The sequence below is a fragment of the Ictidomys tridecemlineatus genome, chromosome 4 (assembly GCF_052094955.1).
Source record: "Ictidomys tridecemlineatus isolate mIctTri1 chromosome 4, mIctTri1.hap1, whole genome shotgun sequence".
Classification (NCBI taxonomy): domain Eukaryota; kingdom Metazoa; phylum Chordata; class Mammalia; order Rodentia; family Sciuridae; genus Ictidomys; species Ictidomys tridecemlineatus.
In genome coordinates, this window is record NC_135480.1 from 209558181 (window position 1) to 209576107 (window position 17927).

Below are 17927 nucleotides of genomic sequence, written 5' to 3' on the forward strand. Positions count from 1 at the left end.
GCGCCCCTGGGGGAGCGGCGGCGGCGATGCACCCGGGGGCGGGGCTCTAGGTCCGCGGGTTCGAGACTGCCCTGCCCTTGAGCTCCAGGAGCCCAGAGTTGTTGACTGTGAGGATGAAACCGGAGTTTGGTAGTTTAAAGGTGATAGATGTCCAAGGTGCTGAGCACTGACTCGGTGGAAATCAAGGTTGTAGAAATAGATGGGCAAGGAGTCTAAGGCCAACCGGGGCCGTGTATCCAGGACCTGGGGCCTGGTTTCTGTTGAGACCAGGCTCCTGAGGAGGCTGGGAGGACCACTGCCCAGGGTGGGGGGTTGGGGAGGTAGGGGACAGCCATGGACTTCCTGGGCTGGGCTTCCTGTGGGGCTGGACAGTGGACTCTGACCTGGGACATTGCTGCCCTTGGCCTCCTCATCGCTGCCACTATCACCATGCTGCCCCTTGAGACCCCACTGCTCTTGACCCTGCTGCTGGTGGCCAACTCACTGGCCCAGAGGGTTCGACCCCCTCGGCCCCCAACCCTCATCAGCAGCATCCAGCCCAAGGCCAGATTCAATGCTCAGCAGGTGAGAAGCTGGGGGACAGGGGGAGGAAAGAGGGAGGTGGGGGCAGGTAATAGAGGTAGATGGGGGCCAGGAGCTTGCCCAGCTTTACAAGGGTGGGTCCAGACCACCCTCTCCCCTCAGTGTCCTGGAGTCCCTCTGGTGCCTAACCCCAGTTTTCAGGAACATGGCTCCTCGTGGGTGTGGGCTCTGCCTGCCGCTTCCTACAGGAGCAGGGTCACCAGGCTGAGGCCACCACATTGCATGTGACTCCCCAGGGTGCAGCCATGGTCATCAACACCTCCCGCAAGCTGTGAGTCCTGGCATGGTCCACCACCCTTGCCCTAGCCCCCTGGCCCCAGCCCTGCAGTCGCCTGTACTGATATCCCACATGGTCCCACCTGGGTCGGGTCCCCGGTGCCTGGCACCTCCTCCCACTCCCCCCACCCCCAGGGATGGGATCTGCTGGCAGGTGCGACAGCTCTACAGAGACACAGAGGTCCCTGGCCGCTTCCTGCTCCAAGGTGAGGGCAGCAGGTGAGGGGGTAGGGCTGAAGAGCTGGGTAGGGACTGATACCTGCCGTGGCTCTGCCTCAGCTCAAGGAGCCCGGGCCCCTGTGCACATGGTGGTTGCTGCGACTGACTACCAGGGCTTCGCCATCCTGTACCTGGAGCGGGCGAAGCAGCTGTCTGTGAAGCTATATGGTGTGTGATGGCCTGTGTCCACTTGGGATCCCAGGCTCTGCACATGCAAGGGACCATCACAGACCCTCCCCTTTCCCACCCCATCCTGACCTTCTGTGCTGGTGCAAGGGAGGAGCTGCTGGATGGGCCTGCTGTGGGGTTAGGGTGGGAGTGGGCACAGACAGCTAGTCCTGGACACACAGACTCTGTTCCCGGAGCACCCCACACCCTCCTGCATCAGTGGCCCTGTCTATCCCACAGCCCGATCGCTGCCTGTGAGTGACTCTGTCCTGAGTGTGTTCGAGCAGCAGGTCAAAAGTGCCAACCTGACTGAAGACCAGATCTTATACTTCCCCAAGTATGGTGAGTGTCCCCAGCAGGTCCCCCTCCTGGCCAACATCCTGCCCTCCCTGACCACTGCCTGGGCCCCCAGGTTTCTGCAAGGCTGCTGACCAGTTCCACATCCTGGATGGTGAGTGGGCAGCAGGGCAGCTGGCCAGTGGCCACAGTGCAGGTTCCTTCCTGCCCCTTGCTGAGTCTCCTGTCTGCTGCAGAAGTGAGGGGGCGAGGCCTGCGGGAGCCGTGATGGGTCACCTGCTGCCCTCCTCGGTGAGCACCAGAGCAGCGCTGGTCAAGGTCAGGGCCCTGTGGTTCTGGAGGAGTCTCCCCTGTCTGCTCTCAGAAGCCACCTCCCCCTGGGAGCTCATTAAACATCACAGTGGACCCCTGGCTCCTTTCAGTCCCCACTCGCACCAGAGGAGGAGGAGGCTTGTTCCCCCATCATTTGAGGACCCCCTCCCCAGCAAGGTGGGGCTGGGGAGCTTCCTAGAACCCCTGGGCCCCGACTCCCCCTCAGTGTGGCCCTGCAGCAGCTGTCTTCCCCTGCCCTGTGCTGGCCTCTGGGCCGCCCTCTCCAACAGCCTGTTGGGCACCAGGGCCCTGCCCAGGGTGGACTTCCCTAAGGAGGGGCTCCTGTCAGGACCCCCTACTGGAAGCTGAAGAGCCAGAAGCCCAGGGGCCCTGTAGCCTGAGGTAGGATGGCATATCAGAGATGGGCAGCAAGGTCGCTTCACCATCCCTGGACACGGTGCCTGGCTGGGCTGAGGCGTCACTGTCCTGCACACTGTGAGCCAGGGGCTTCCGAGAGCAGGATTGGCCACCTGGGTGCCCTGACACTGGGGGGGGGGCACCCAGGTGACAGAGGTGGGAGTCTCTGGGGAGAAAGCCAGCTGTTGCTTGGGCCAGATAAGGTGAGCATGGGGACTCTGGACAGCGGGAGGACCCCCTGGCAAACCCAGAGTCCCCCAAGGTCACAGACAGGGAAGTGGGGGTGGGGCAGGACCTTGCGCTGGGCCCCTGCTCTCTATGCCCTCCCTTCCAACAACCTCCTTCCTCAGGCTGTGAGAAGACCCAGGGTGCCCAGTGAGCTTTGGGCCACAGAGGAATGGCTGTCTGGTGTTTGGACCTTTTCTGCTGGCACAGCCACTCTCAGAGAGAACAGAGGGACTCAGGTTGGGGTGGGTGGCTACCAGGAAGAGCCAGCAGCTGCCCAGTGGGCTCTGTGTCCTGTGGGCAGTCCCCCTGCCATTCTCCCCAGGGTCTCTGTGCAGCTGGACTCAGGAGAGCAGGGAAGTAGGGCCAGAGGGAGAGGGGAGGCAGGGACCAGGGGACAGGCCCCACCCAGGAGACTGCCCTCCAGTTCCATGTCCCAGAGACCCCAAAATAGGGACCCCAAGAGCAACCACATCACATAGGACCCCGAGAGACCCTAAGGTCTCTCAGCCTCAGAGAGCCTTGTCCCCCATCGCCTTGTCTCCAGACTCTGCGTGCTCTTCTCTCTGTTCTGAGGGGGGCGCCAGAGACCCTTCCAAAAGACCAAGTGGTCTGACCCTACGACTCTGCCCTGGGGGTCTGCACCGCATTGTGGGTCTGACCTGGGAAGAGAAGATGCAGCACATTAGAATTGACGCGCGTTTCGTTTTCAAAATTCATGGTTTCATAAAATGAACAAACGTTCTGTTAAACAGCGATAGCTCCTTGTGCATCTTTTTTGTTTAGAGCTCTTATAGTTTGTATTTTGCCTTTGAATTCTGATAGGTGGTTTGCAACGTCTTAAGAGAATAATTGTTTTAAGAATCTGTGGAAACTAATGCTTCCCTGGTCACCTTTTCTGAGACCTGTGTCGGGGAGGGGGAGTGGGAGGGCCTCGGGAACGGGGGCAAGGGCTGCCCTGGGTCCTGTCTGGGTGAGGGACTGTCTCGGGGTCTCCAGTGCCCTGTCCACCACAGGGCCCTGCTTGGGTGTGTGTATGGAAGAACCAGCTGTCCCTGTACTTGGGACATGCTGTTGACTGCTGCTCCCCACATCTCCCCAGAGTGCCCTGTGACTAAGACAGCTGGGAAGGGGCAGTGTCTGGCCAGGGTGAGAGTGGGCCCAGGGGCTGCTGATCAGGCTCCCAAAGGCCCCAGGGGATGTGAGTAGAAAGGTGCTTCTGGAACCTCAGGGAACAGAGGAGTCTTGTGCTCGGTTCATACCATTCTCTTCCTGGGTGACTAAGGCCAGGAGTCATGGGGACCAGTCAGCACAGCAGGCTGCCCCCTTGCCAGGCGAGGGCAAGTCTGGCCCTGAGGCCCTCAGCCTTGTGGTGGGGTTCCTGCCCAGCACAGGTTGCCAGGCCAGGGACTTCCTGGGATGAGCCCAAGTCCCCCATGAGCAGGGCTGGGAGAGGGAGGAGATGGCCAGGGACCCTGGCAGGAGAGAGGAGGAGATGGCCAGGACAGGGAGCTCGCAGAGGAGGTGCCCTGTCAGCCAGGGGCCTGGTCACAGCCTCCTGACCTCCTCAGCTGCCAGTGGGTGGGAGGAGGAGTGTCCATAGAGGGGCATTGACTTCTCAGGCCTGACTTCCAAAGGGCCAGGGCAGCTGGAAGCCCATGTCTGTCTGGGTCCTCCTTGCTAGACCTTTTTTGGGCAGGCTACTTCCATTAGGGGGACAGCCCCTGCTCTCAGCTTGGGTGGAGGTCCCTTTGGAAGTCTCTGCCGCTCTCACCTGGGAGCCCTGGTGCGCCCAGGCCGCCTCCTCTCCCCCCTGGCTGGCTCCGCCCATGCCCTCCTGGCCGCAGGGCCAGCTGGTGTGCCTCCCACACTCAGGTCAGGGGTCATGTGGAGTCCTGGGGGCTGGGGACAGCTCTGTGGGGCAGATATCCCATCAGGACTGCTCCAGTCATGCTCTCTGCCTGGGACAGGATGTTCTGTGTTGGGAAGGGTCGTCAGGGCAGGGCTGGGCAGGGCCCCCACCTTTGTGGGACACTTGAAAGGGGGCGCAGGCACAGAGGGATCCAAAGACAAGGCCCAGGCCAGGCCCAACAGGCCTTCCCAGTCCCTCCTGCCCTGGGACTCAGGGAACCACGGCGGGAGAGGTCTGAGGAGAGACCGTCCTGCCTGCCCTGCCTCCCCAAGACTTCCCTCCACATCTCTTCCGCCACACCCCCTTGGGAGGGGCACCCGCCAGGTGAGCCCTAAAGAGGTCCCTCTGGGGCTAGTGGCTACCAGGATGGGCCCTGGGTGTGTCTTGTTGCTGTCACTCACCCTGCCAACAGTCCTGCAGGGCCAGGACCCAGCCACCCCACCACAGGTGGCAAACTTCCAAAGTAAACAGGTACAGGGTTGGCGGGGCAGTGGGCTGGGGCCCAAGTTCAGGTTCAGGGAGGAGGATGGCGGGCACTGCCCCGGAGTCCAGGCAGGCAGGCCCTTCTCTCAGGCTCCCCTGGCCTCCAACAGAGCAGGACACTGACATTCCCTCCTGTGGCTCCCACAGGTCGTAGACTCTGCACATGTGGGGAAACTGAGGCTCTGGAAGGCCACTGGCAATTGGCCAGGCCACCCAGTCCCTGCCAGACGCAGGACAGGCTGTGACTGCTGCCAGAGTCGCGGTGCAGGCCCAGCCCTGGGGCGGCTGTCTGGCAGGGATCCTGGTTCAGGGCTGTCCAGGGTATGGCAAGGTGGGGTACGGACTGCTGGCCCTCCTGTCACCCGTCCTGCAGTTCCAGGGGCAGTGGTTTGTCCTTGGTCTGGCGAGTAACACCTACAGGAGAGAAGACCGGGCTTTGCTGAATACCTTCTCCACGACATTTGGGCTCAACCAAAAGGGCCACTTTGAGGTCTCCAACACCATGACCCGGTGAGTGGGCTCTCTTGTCTGAGAAGCCGAGGATCTGGGTCCTCTCCCAGGAGCCACCATGGCCTCCGTCACACTGTGGGCTGCAGCGTCACGTCCTGAGGCCTGTGTCCAGTGCACAGGCTGCTCAGTGAGCTCAAGGCTGATAGACCTGGGGTCAGTTCTGCTTGCCTCAGCCCAACCTCTGTCCAATCCAGTTGTCATCTCACAGTGTTAGGAGAGAGGTGGGCAGCCCCAGATGGTCTGCCGGGGACAGCCTTCAAGTGGCCCTGCTGGAGTAAGTGTCCCCCAGCTGCTACACCCAGGGCCGCAGGTGCTCTCGTTGGCCCACCTGGATGAAGAGCCCACCACCTGGCTGGAGAAGCATCTGGCCTTGGGGGACAGCCTATGGGAACCTCTGGGGGAGGGGCGCCCTTTGGGGATGCCAGGGACAGCATCCTAACTCTGCTACCCCCCCGCCCCCGCAGCCTGGCCGCCTCATTGAGCACCTGGCTGGCTTGCTGCGGGGGAAGAGGGCCAGATGACTGCTCTGGTGAGGACTCTTAGAGTCCACCTAGTATCTGATCATGAAGCCAGGGGACATTGCCACACAGACCAGGGGGAGGGAGGCAGAGGCATTCCAGCCTCTGGGGACTTGGACTGAAGCCAGGGGACGCTGCCACACAGACTAGGGACCCAGGCTGATGGCAGGCAGCACCTGGGTGTGTGCCCCCAGATCCTCCCCCAGCCTCACGTCACACTGGCCCAGCCTGTGGCAGGTGGGCACAGAGCCCTGAGGCTGGAAGTCACCCGCGTGGGTGTGGCTGCACTCAGAACCCCTCCCAGGCCTCAGGTTCCTGGAGACCTCACTGGCCTGGGTCAGGTCAGGCCTGATTGGGGGAGCTAGGGGTCCATTCTCGCCTCCGTGTCACTGCACCGCAGGCCGACTGCCCCTGGGGCTCTCTGAATCAGCAAACTTCCTTAGAAGCCCTGCGGCTCTGGGCGCTTTCCTGAGGCCCAAGAGAGTGGCACGTGGGGTTGCTGGCCTCAGCCAGGGACAGCTTGCCCTTGGCCCTCCGGACCCCTCACCCCCACGCCATCTGGCCCAGGGCTTGCAGGATGGAGTCCAGCCACGCTGCCCCAGAGCAGGGCTGACCCAGAAAAGGCCATTCTCCCACTGCACATCCTGTGGACTGGGGGCTCCGTGCCAAGCTGACGGGTAGCCGCCTGCATGTGGACGGGTGGGCTGCAGAGGGGGGACTGAGGGGTCCAGGGCTGAGACAGTTTCCAGCTGTGGGACAGTTTCCAGCCTTCTGTGTCTCCCCGGGGGCCTCTGGGCTGGGCCTGGCCGGCCTCCCAGCCTTCTCTGCCCTGCCTGCCTGCCCGCAGGGGCAAGCGCTGCAACACTTGGTCTTACGTGCTGATCCCAGCAGCCCAGCCTGGGCACTTCACCGTGGACACCAAGGGCGAGGCTGACCCAGGCGAGAGGGCGGGGACCGGCACGTTCAGTGAAGACGTCCAGGTGGTCGATGGCGACTACACGGTCTTTGCCCTTCTGCTGTCCATCAGACGGATGGGCAGCCAGACCACAATCAGGATCAGTCTGCTGGGTGAGCCCCCTCCTCGCTCTGAGCCCTGCGGTGACCCTGGTGGGGGCTGGAACTGACCGGGTGACTTGGGGACAATTGATTCTCCCACCCACCCATCTGAGTGGCTGAGAGCTCTCCTACTGGTCAGCACAGGCAGACACTGGAATCTGCCCCGCTGGACACTGGACAGATTCACCTGCCTGGTCAAAGCTCAGGGTCTCACCAAGGACAACATCGTCTTCCCAACTGCCATCGGTAACGCGTTCACAGGCAGTGGACAGTGGGAAATGGAGAGCAGGCAGGCTGGGCGGGGCCTTCCAGAGGATCCCAGGCTGATGTCCCCAGCCCCTCCGCCAGAGCAGGCTGGTTCCTTCTCCCTCCCCCTGGTCCCCTTTCCGCCCCCTCCCAGTCACCTGCCCGTTTCCCCTCACGTCCCTCCCAGGCCCACCCCTCTCCTCTCCCTCATGGCCTGTCCCACTGTCCCTCACCCCGCCAGATGAGCTGCCCGACCCTGCCTGCTGAAGCTGCTGAAGGGCCTGCCTCACCCGCCCTGCCCTCCCCCACTGTCAGCACAAATAAAGGCACTGTGCCCAGGACCCCAGAGTGGCTGCTGTGACCTTGGGGTCAGTGAGAGGCAAGGACAAAGGGACCTATGGCAGGGCAGGTCCGTGATGGCCACCCCAGGACAGGCCAGCCTCCCTCACTACTCCCAAGTGTGCACTCCACCAGCGGAGCTCTGGGCGGCCAAGAGGGGGCCCAGCAGGGCCAGGCTGTCCCTAGGCCTCTGCCCTTGTCAGCCTGGCAGGCAGGGCCCCAGGACAGGAGCAGGCCTCTGCGGATGCCTGGGGCTGGGAGATGGAGGTGGAATGGGGATAAGCAGTCTAGGCCTGGCCCCCACTGGCCGTAGGGAGGCTGGCTGGTGGTGGGTGAGGGGTGTGGGTAGAGGGATGATGGGGGGTGAGGAGGGTTTTGTGCTCTTTTGGTCTGGCGCTCTGGGTCAGAAGGCTCGGGTTCAAGGCCATGAGTCCGTCTGGTCTGAAGTGCTGGGTCACATGTGGGCCTGTGAGGACAGAGACCACCCTGGTCCTGGCTCTGCACTGCAGCTGCTAATGGGGACCTGGGCCTCGGGGTCAGACATCTGCAGCCATCTTCCTGGAGTTGACTCTGGGAAGGCTGCGGCAGAAGGGCCGTGGTTGGGTGGCCCTTCCTAAAGGTGCCCAGGAAAGGTCTCTCCCCCATGGGTGGGCTGGCTACCAGGTGCCACCCCGACCTGAGCGGGACCTGAACTTAAGGTCACTATGTGAACTTGCACGGACACCAAATAAAACACAGACGCACACTTGTACTTTAACAGGCTTCAGGGCGGCTTCTCCGCTCTCGGCCTCAGGCTCCCCAGAGGGAGAGCGAGGGAAAGTCACTAGAGCCTGGTGGGAGCAAGTGTGTTCGCAGGGGGGCTGTTATGGGGGGACTCTTGTTCTTTAGAAAGCCCTATCCACAAAAGGCCAGAAGGGCAGGGTTACCGGGGACAGGTGGCTGTAACTCAGCCCTGGAGGCACATCCCACAAAGAAGACCCCTTACTATCCGAGCAAATGCAGTGGTCGGTCAGAATCTGAGGCATCAGGACTGGAAGGTGTGGTCATTCATGTGGCTTCCCACAACCGGGTAGTGGATGCAGGCCCCGGATCGCTGGCTTCACTCTCTCCTGCCTTGCCCCCTGCCCCCTCCTGCTGACCCACTGTGCTCCCCCAGAGCAGGGCTCCCCTGCACAGCCAGGTCCTGAGCCCCACAACCTGGCCTCCTTTGTCCCAGGCGCTGAGGAGAACGGCCTGGATGGACCCTCCAGCCCTTCCCCTGTCCCTGGGAGGGTCAGGGGACAACCGAAGCCCCCTTAATTCCCTTGACACCCAGGCTTTAGGACTAAGAACATGGTGGCTTCCTGGGCTCCGGCACCAGGCTGAAACCCAACCCGGGTGCTGAGGTGGCTCCGTGACAGAGACTTGCCCTGCATGTGCCAGGCCTGGCTCCGTCCCCACAGGAAGAAAGCACACCCAGCAAGGATGGAGGCTCTGGGCGACCGGCTGGGCAGGGGCGCCTGGCCTGCTCTCGGCCCCCTGTGCCTCCCCTCTCAGGCTCCACTGTTTCTCCACGGCTGTTGGAGATGACCTTCTCCACTCCAGCTTTGGAGACAGAACATTCAGAGGGCCTGGAGTTGAGGGGTCAACAACACCAAGTGAGGGTTCTGGAGGCGCGTGGCCCCACAGGTCCTGGTTCCGAGAAAGAAGCAAGAGCCCCTCACATGTGTGAGGATGGCGGGTTTCCTTAAGTGAATTAGTAGACGTCCACTGTGTCCACGAGTCTGTGAGGGGGTGAGAGCGGCGTCCAGCACGGGGTCAGTTCCTGGCTCTGGTTCCAGATCCCATTGCTGACCTTCCTTACCCGGCACCCTGGCCCCTTCGCAGTGGAGAGATTGGGAGGAAGAGCTCACCTTCCTGCCTTGGGCTCCTGCCTGCTCGTGGTCCAGCAGGGACAGCTGGCACAAGGCAGCATCGAGGGCAGGCCTCCAGCCCCTGGCTCAGCTGGCACCCAGGACGGCTGCCCCGAAGCTCGTCCACGCTGGAGCAGGTGGGCCCAGCCTCTTGGCCTCCCGACTTTCCGTCGGGTCATGTTTCAGCTTAACAGAGTTGGGGGCCCCGGGACACCGCCCTCGCCATCCCACAGGGAGCTGGGCGCAGTGTCACAGCGCCACATCCAGGCTTTGTCATGACGGCTCCTCCTCTCTCCTAACACGGCTCCTCACCCTCTCCACCTCTCCCTCCTTCCCTCTGCCCCTCCTCCCTCCTCCCTTCTCACTGTCCACAGCCTCATTGTTCTGGGCAGTGAGATAGGTCATCAAGACACCAAAGACCCCACGGAGACAGAGACGGGGTGTGGGATGCTCATGAGGACGACCTGAGGTCATGGTTCTCATGCTACCTCCAGCGCTTCCCCAGAAAGCACACCTCTGTCCCTCTGGGGCCCTGTCCAGTGGTGACCAGCTCCCGAGGAGCCTGGCCTGTGTGCAGGGAGTTACTCTGTGACAGCACACGTCCTTTGGGACAAGTCACATCTGGACCTTGCAGCCCAAACCCATGCTCCCGTCCTTGAACCCGCTAGTGCTCAGGCATGGAGAGGGACATGGTGTTCCTCCTTTCCTTCAGGATGGCACGTTCTACTCACGGTGCCTGCAAGGCCCCACAATCTTACCATGCCATCTTTTGTAATGTCCCCTGGTGGCACATCAGGGGACACTTTGTAACCAGAGCCCACAACCACAGTGCAAAGGACATGGAGCTACTGTGGCCTGCTGGAGAGCAGCCTGGACACAGTGCTCCTCCTTCCACATCTCCATGTCCACACGGCAGGAGCAACTGAAGCTGAGGCAATAGGGCCAACTTTGTCTGTAGTGATATGTGGGCGTGTAGCTTATTCAGGGCCAAAGACACATCGTCATAATCACTGTAACACACAGCCTTCTGGGTGTGCCGCAGTCTGGCTGCAGCAAAATAACCAGGGGGAGTGACAAGAAACTTGTGAGGATTGATACAGCGGGAGCCGCTTTATTGCTGGACGGCAGAGGTATGTATACTTAACTATCTTAATTATCTTAATTAACATAAACTAGGTACAGCAGTCAGCCAATAAGGAATCCTCATCATCTTAATGATTACACACAGCTTAACTTAATTGACATAATCTAGACACAGCAGTCAGTCATTAAGGAATCTCTATCATCTTAATGGCTCGATGGCATTACTTCACAAACCACTCCCTCTGGCAAAGTGCCAGGCGCCATCTTGACTTGTTTACGGACCCTAACATCTCCCCCTTTTGTTTAATTTAAAGAACAAGTATGTGGCTTAGGGACCGTGCCTGTTTTAGGTTGTCCAAAACTACATATGGTCCTTACCCGTCATTGGATGGTCTGACCTCAAATCATCAGCCTCCTGTCTTAGGTTGGTACCATTGTAATTGGATCTTACCCGTCTTTGACTACTGGCCCAACACATTCAGCCACACTTGTGGATAACGACCATAGTGGTTTTTACACAAACACCATAAATAATCTGGTACAAGCAGTGGGCCTGGTTTCAGCCTGGTGCCAGAGCCCAGGAAGCCCGAGGGACTCAAGGGGGACCGACATTCATGGGCCTTCCATCCTGGAGAGTCTCAGTCTCCAGGACCTTCACCAGTGGGCCTGGAGGTACTGGGAGGCACCATGGGGCACCCAGGACCCCTGGCTCCATGCACGGCCACCTCGTGCACTGTGGCAGGACCCACCTTGGCCATTGGCACGGGTCTCTCCAGTCAGTGTAGAGGCACTTTTTGATGCTGATAGGTTTGGTGGCATGGAGGCCCCAGACCACCAGGAAGAGCTGAAAGCTGGACAGGAAGCAAAGCCCTGTGGGCAGCTGCATGCCTGCAGAGAGCCACCCTGGCTGGCTCTGGGTCCTGGACTCTGGCTGTGGTGGACAGCACCCTGCTCACACCCACATTCTCAGATCAGAGCCTGTCCACCCACTGTCGTTGTGTTCAGGAAGCCACCCTGCCACCTTCGGCTGCTTGGGTGGGGTTGGGGGCCCCACTGCAGGGCCCTGGTGGACCTGGCTGTGCAGAGTCGGGAGACCCGTGCAAGGCTGTGCACAGAGCTGGGCGACGAGCAAGGACCCTGTGGGCACGGGCGGTGGTCCTCGGTCCCTGTGCTGCCTGCTGGCCCCACGTGGACCTTCACTCTTGCTGGTGGCACTACAGAGAGGACAGAGGCCTTCAGAGAGGTGGGAGGAGGCCAGACTTGTGAGAGGGTGCCAGGGGAAGACCTGGCCCCTCCCGGCCCCCCTTAGATCTGCAGGGTCAGGGGCTTCCAGGGCTTGTCCAGGAACTTTGGCCCAGAGATGTGGACAGGGCTGGGGCCTGGACACACTACTCCTCAGGTGGGAAGCTCTGGCTGGCCCCTGCTTCTGGACCCTGGGTGGTGCCTGCCCAGCTCTCCTGTGGCCAGCGCCCCCGCCCTCAGGCCCTGGAGTCTTTACCTTGGCTTGAGAGCGCGGCTCTCCAGGCACCACCTGGGCCTGCTGGCCCTGGACCGGCTCCTGCAGCTTCCAGAGCTGAGCCTGCAGTTTGCTGGAGGAGGAAGTGGGCAGCTGGGTCAGAAGGTTTGGGCCTAGTGGGGGCCAGCATGGTCAGCCCACGGTCAGCCCTGTGGCGGTGGAGCTGCACCGAGTTCCTGCTCTGGTCTCCGACTCTTGACACCCTCCCTCCTGGGTCCTGAGGCCCACCCAACTGCCCCCTCTTCCCTGGGGAGACCCCATCTTTTCCCACCCTAGGGTGCTCCAGGGGTCATCCACAGGGTCAGGATTGCTTGTCCACTGGCAGCCCCGCTCCTGATGCAGGCGTGACATGGGGGTATCCTTCTGTCCCTCCTCGCCCTTGGGGAAAGGTGGGATACATAGCCTCCCTCTTTTCAGGGCTCTGTGTTGGAGACCCCTCACTGGGAAGGGGGTGACTTTGGGGGATCTTTGGAAAGGGCAGCCCAGGCCCAGTGGTCTTAGAGAGGGGCAGAGGCTGGTGCAGGTTGGCACCTCTGGGGACAGGGCTGACGTCCTCATCTGAGCTTAGACTGGGAAGGAGACCCTCAGCCTGGACCCCTGCAGACCCCCTGAGCAGGCAGGGCCTTCCTGACTTGTCAGGACCCACCACATGGCTAGTCCCCGCCTACACAAGGCTTGGAGGACGGGGAGGGCCCCAGTGGTCAGCACGTTGGGGTATCCAGATCCTGCCCTGGGGCAGCTCAGGAGTGAGGAAGGGGGTGCCTGGTGAGCGAAACCCAGAGCCAGAGGCAGACCAGGGCAATCCTGGCCACCAAACCAAAGTCCAAGCCGGGGCTTGGGGACCCTTCCAGCCTACTGCCACAGGCAGGGGCCTCAGGCCTCCCACAAGCTGCAGATGCTGAGGTCCCTCACCACAATGCACAGTGGCCGGAGCCACCTGTGGCTAAGGGCAGGTCTCAGCAACACCAGATAAGGGGTGGGGCAGGCACCCTGGGACCCCCTTGGTGTCCTCTTGGCATATGAGATGGGAGTGGGCCTCACTGGAGCTCACAGGGTCTGTGGGCTCGGCCACCTTGAGAGGAAGCTGTGGTCCCCAAGCCGTCTGGAGGAGGCTGGCAGGTGCAGGCACAGGCATGCAGAGGCACACACTGCAGGCTGCCTCTGCCCAGCTGCTGTCCCTCCTGGGGACGGGTGGCTGCGCCAGCCAGGATGCAGTCTGCGTCTTGGCTCTGTGTGGACCAACAGGGGTCGGGTTTCTCCATCGGGCCTCCTGTGATTGGCGCGTCCCCAGCCGCATCCCCATGAGGGCTCTGCCCTGGGCTGGGGCTCAGGGTGCTAGGAATCATCAGGCTGGGATCTAGGGAGGATTGGAGAGTTTGCCAGGAGACATTGAGGGATTCCCTGGTCCTGTGAGGGCACTGCACAGTGGCAGGAGGGGCAGTGTGGGGAAGGCCGGGGTGGCAGCAGACATCCCCTGAGGGGCCAGGAGGCCTGGCTCTAGGCTCAGGGCAAGCAGGGCCCCTTCTGTGGGGTCTGTGTGTTGTGAGGCCAGAGAAGCCCTGCTAGACAATGGCACTGCCCCTGTGGGGTGGCCCTGAGGCCTTGGGACTTGAGAGCCCCCTACCCCGCCAGCCAGGCCAGGAGGCCTCAGACCTCAGACTGCCCATCGTGCCCCCACACCCTCTCCGCCTCCGTTCCTGGGCCCTCCAAGCCTCCCTTCCCAGAAGGCCTCCAGGCCCCGGGGTCCACTGTGAGAGCAGCCCCACCACTCTGTCCCAGCTCTAAGCTGGATGCTGAGTCCGTGGCCCAGTCCTGTCCTGGCTACCCGCATGCCTGTGACCACCCTCTTTCTCTCGAGGGCCGCGGGGCCTGGGCTGAGCTGCAGCCTGGCAGCAGTGGACCAGGGACCCCACAGGTCCCCCAGGTGCTCCTGCTTCCCTATGGTGGCCACAGGAGAAGAGCCCGCCTGGGGAGTTTGGGGAGCAGCTTGGCGGTGCCTCAGCTCAACCCCACCCATGGCCACCACCGCCCTCCATGTCCCCATGAGGACCGGAGCACATACCCAGAGATGTATGCCTGGATTTTCCAGCAGCTTTATTAGTGACAGCCCAACCTGGGCCCCATGTCCATTAACAGGAGAAGGAGGACCAACCGCGGAGCATCCTCGCACTTGGACACAGCAACAGGAAGCTGAGTGACCACCCTTTCCAGTGCCAGGTGACCCGAGGATCCATGGCTGCTAGTGCAGGAAGTTGTCCAGTGTCTGAGGTGTGACACCCCTCAGGAAACCCGGAAGTGCCAGCTACCTACAGGACCAAGCAGAGCCTCAGTGGGGACAGCCAGAGGCCGGGGGGTGGGGAGCGGTGGGAGGGGTCTCGGGGTGCAGACGAGATCCTGATTCCAGGGGTGGTTTTGTGGGTTTCCACACACCTCAAATTGCCAAGGAAATAAAGAACAGAGAAACCCCCCAGAGGGAGCCATGTCAAAGGACACGGGGTCAAATGACCCAACTCCCAACAGCCAGAGTGAGGAAGATCCCAGCACCAGAGTCAGCGGTGAAGCATTAGTTTTATACTGCAAAGTATAGAACAGACGTCCCCAGGCCACGCCGAGGTCCACCGATAGTTGAGAAAGGAAATAAAAGAGGGACAGATCTCTCATGCAGAAAACCTGCGAGTGACTCGTAGATAGCAAAACCCCAGGAGGAGGGGTCCCAGGGCCTGCTCTGGCCATGGGCTGCCCCAGGTGACGGTCCTGCAGGAGCCAGCGTGAGAGAGGGATGGGAAGTGACTTCGGGAGGAGAGCCTGGGCACAGACTCAATCAGGTGGCCAGGGTCACATCAGCAAGGAAAGGCTGTGTGGACGGTGACCCCCATGCACCGTGGTGACCAGGCCATGTCCTCACCTCCAGAATCTTCCTGTCACCACCCTGAATCATAAGATAGAGTGGACACAACGCCTGGCCAGGGCTCCTGGCAACCGCGGTGGTCGTGAAGCCCAGGAGCCAGCGCCCAGAGCAGTGCCAGGAGGCACCAGGGTCCTGGGCGGATGCTGACAGAAGTCTGTGAGGAGGCGGAGATGTCTGGATGAGAGAGGGCAGGGCCCACGCCTCCGTGCCAGATGGTGACAGTGACGAGCACCCGCTGGCGTAGGGGTCCAGGGAGGGTGAGAGTGCTGCCCACTGCCCACATCTCCTCGGCAAGTTTAAAGCTGAGAATCAAACATTCATTCCTGGGACTTCAAGCAACTGCATCCTCTGAGAGGCCCAGGTCACCCTGTGTCCAAAGGCCACACCAGTGACCCCGTCTGCCTCATGGTCTCTGCCGAAGAGCCCACATGGACACCACCTGTTTACACCTGCAAAAAGACGCCTACCTGGGTGTCCTTAGCTGGGGCATTTTCCGAGCTCTGTGTGTACGTCCTCTTGGCCTCTGAATGTCTATCAGCAGCCAGGTACGTGGCAGACACCAGGTACCCATGAGTCCCTCCAGCTCTGCTGGCCCAGGCTGCACTCTAAGCTGCTGCTCAGACCTTGGAAGAGGACAGTGACCGCGCAAGGTCCTAAGGGGCTGCAGCACTGAGGGCTGCCTCAGCATGAGTCGTGGTCTCTGGATGGGGGTGTTCCTGCAGCTCAGGGTCTGGGCCACCAAACTCACTTGTCCCCAGACCCAGAGAACTGGGCTGCAGGAGACCAAGACCAAGGTCACTCTGAGGCTCCTCCCAGGTCTGCCCAACCCCAGGGTCCCCTTTCAGGACTCAGCTGGTGGGAATCCTGGCAGCTGCCCTTTTCAGTAGCTGGTGAGAGGGACCAGAGGGTAGGCTGGGGGCAGGAATCTCATGTCCTCGGGCAGCCACCACGGGCAGGGGGGCTGGGAGCAGAGCAAGTGCATCTAAGGAAGAGGAGGTTTGGGGCAGGGACAGTGGCCTTGAACCTGTAGGCAGAGTGGGATGGTGCTGGGCTGGCCAGAGCACAGCACATGCTGTCCCTGCTCGCCTGTCCCAGGGAGCAGGGACCAGGGACGGGCTTGGCCTGCTCCCAGGCGGGGGTGGTGAATGCAGAGGCTGTGCCAGACAGGATCGCAGTGCTGGGCACACAGTGGATCCTCACAGATGCTGGCTGCTGCTCTGCCAGACTTGGGCTGGGAGCTCTGCCCTGGCCTGGTGCCCAGAGTGGGGCTCAGATGGTCTTGGGGGACAGAAGTGCAGGCAGGGCTGGGGTCTGTGGGGAAAGGCGCGGCCTGGGACCTTGCTGGGAGCTGGTGGTCTCTGCAGGCACCACCCTCCCCAGGAGGAGATCCAGGGAACAAGGGAAGGCAGATGGGAGACCCACTCCCTGACCGTTGCTGGCCAAGTCAGAGGATCCGCTACCCTTCCTGCCATGCCCCTTGCGGGGTCCTGCCAAGAAGACCTAAGGGGAAAATCTTATTCCTCTTGTATCTGAGTCACTTGTCCTGGGCGGGGCTGGTCCTGGGCAGGGCTGGCAGGTGAACTGTTACCAGGAGCCTGAGGCTAGTCCTCACCCCACACTGCACCCACCACTGGCCTGCAGTGCTGCCCAGGGCCCACCTCCTCAGCCAAGAATGGAGCCCTTGTGGATGGGTCTCCCTCTGCTGGGGACTGGGCAGACTCAGGGCCAAGGCCCCAAACAGCTTTGGGGGCACCCGCATCCCCAAGCCCCAAACTTGCCCTTCTACAAGATCTGCCTACGTCCCAGCCTTGGGGGGCACCAGGACAGCGGCAGAGGAGAGCTGGCACCTAGCCAGCTCCAGCCACCCTGAGCACTCCCCCATCCTGGGAGCCCACCAGCAGGGGACAACTCCTCTGTCCACATGGGGAAGCTGCAGCCCAGGTCCAGCACCACTGGTGCAGCCTCATGCCAAAGTCTGCTGCCTGGGCAAGGGTCTTGCCGGGGCTGCTCAGGGAGGTTGGAACTGTGCGCCTGCCCCTGCCTGTCACAAGCTCTATAGTTACAGGGGGAGTGGCTGGTCCTTGGCCTGGCCAGCAACACCTTTAGGAGCAAGGATGGAGCCTAGTTCCTGGTGTAGATGGCGACCTTCGGACTCAGGGGCTACCAGCTGCCCATCACTCCTGTCTCACTCAGGTGGGACCAAGTCCTGCCAGGTGATGAGGCGACTGGGCTGGCAGGGGACAGAGGGTGACTTCCAGGGGGTGGAGGCAGTGCCTACCGGGAGTAAGCTCTATCACCAGGGACCAGCCAAGCCGGGGCCCAGGGGCTAGGGCTAGAGGAGGGCCCAGGGCCAACCCCAGGAAGGTGAGGAGGCCTGGGCTGGTGGCAGACGGGCAGCCAGTGGCACAGGGACTTCAGTGCTGAGGGATGCTGCAGAATGGGGACGTAGGGTTCTGAGTTTGGGGAACGAAAATTTCACACGAGGCAAGTGTTTCACTGGGGTTCTAGGGAGAGGGCAGGTGAAGGGCCAGCTCCCAGGAAGAAGCAGCCTTGGGGGACCCGAGGCTTAGGGGTGGCACATTTTGGGCACAGGTGCATCCTCCCCTCCAGACCCTGGCCTAGCCAGTGAGGCCCAGGCCTCCAGACCCTCCCTGACTGCACTGTCCCCTCTAAGGCTGGACCTAATGTCCCCTCACACAGTGTGCCCTGCCTAGGCTCAGGCCACAGGGCAGATCTGCACCCCCTACTTCCAGATCCTTCTCTGTCCTCCCCAGTGCCCCCCCCAGGCTCTGCCCCTGTGGGGTCCTGGCCTCCACTAGAAGCAAACAGGCTGTCCCCACGGCCCCTCCCTCCCTCCTCCTGGCCTCAGGGCCGCTGCGCAGGGGACTCCAGCAATCCCAGGTGCTGCGCAGGGTGGGCTGGTGTCCCACTGGGGCTGTGTCCTGTGAGTCCCGGTGTCTCCGCCCTG

At 61.8% G+C, this 17927-nt stretch overlaps 2 protein-coding genes and 1 long non-coding RNA gene across 9 annotated transcripts; 2 read left to right on the forward strand and 1 right to left on the reverse strand.

The window, feature by feature from the left end:
* Positions 1 to 12: 12 nt before the first annotated feature.
* On the forward strand, positions 13 to 3254 carry C8g (complement C8 gamma chain). Of its 7 annotated transcripts, XM_021734328.3 has the most exons (8): positions 33 to 564; positions 717 to 853; positions 994 to 1064; positions 1138 to 1245; positions 1486 to 1587; positions 1658 to 1696; positions 1779 to 1833; positions 2622 to 2761. In XM_021734328.3, exons 1-7 carry the CDS (start codon positions 334 to 336, stop codon positions 1808 to 1810), a joined length of 720 nt encoding a protein of 239 aa, XP_021590003.2. In that variant the 5' UTR covers positions 33 to 333; the 3' UTR covers positions 1811 to 1833; positions 2622 to 2761. The 7 variants fall into 7 exon arrangements, with proteins under 7 accessions (XP_077904911.1, XP_021590003.2, XP_021590002.2 ...); XM_021734327.3 differs by having other exon boundaries at positions 1658 to 1833; positions 2622 to 3254; XM_078048788.1 differs by lacking the exon at positions 1658 to 1696.
* Lcn12 (lipocalin 12) lies at positions 1761 to 7562 on the forward strand. The gene is made up of 5 exons (XM_078048789.1): positions 1761 to 1833; positions 5265 to 5401; positions 6767 to 6987; positions 7120 to 7221; positions 7463 to 7562. The coding sequence occupies exons 1-5, from the start codon at positions 1810 to 1812 to the stop codon at positions 7486 to 7488; spliced, it is 510 nt and encodes a 169-aa protein (XP_077904915.1). The 5' UTR covers positions 1761 to 1809; the 3' UTR covers positions 7489 to 7562.
* A 6564-nt stretch (positions 7563 to 14126) lies between these two features.
* Positions 14127 to 17674, reverse strand: LOC120889952 (uncharacterized). Its single transcript, XR_013438442.1, has 2 exons — positions 15427 to 17674; positions 14127 to 14357 (listed from the first exon to the last, which is right to left on the reverse strand). It is a non-coding gene; the product is annotated as an uncharacterized LOC120889952 (long non-coding RNA).
* Between the last annotated feature and the right edge of the window lie 253 nt (positions 17675 to 17927).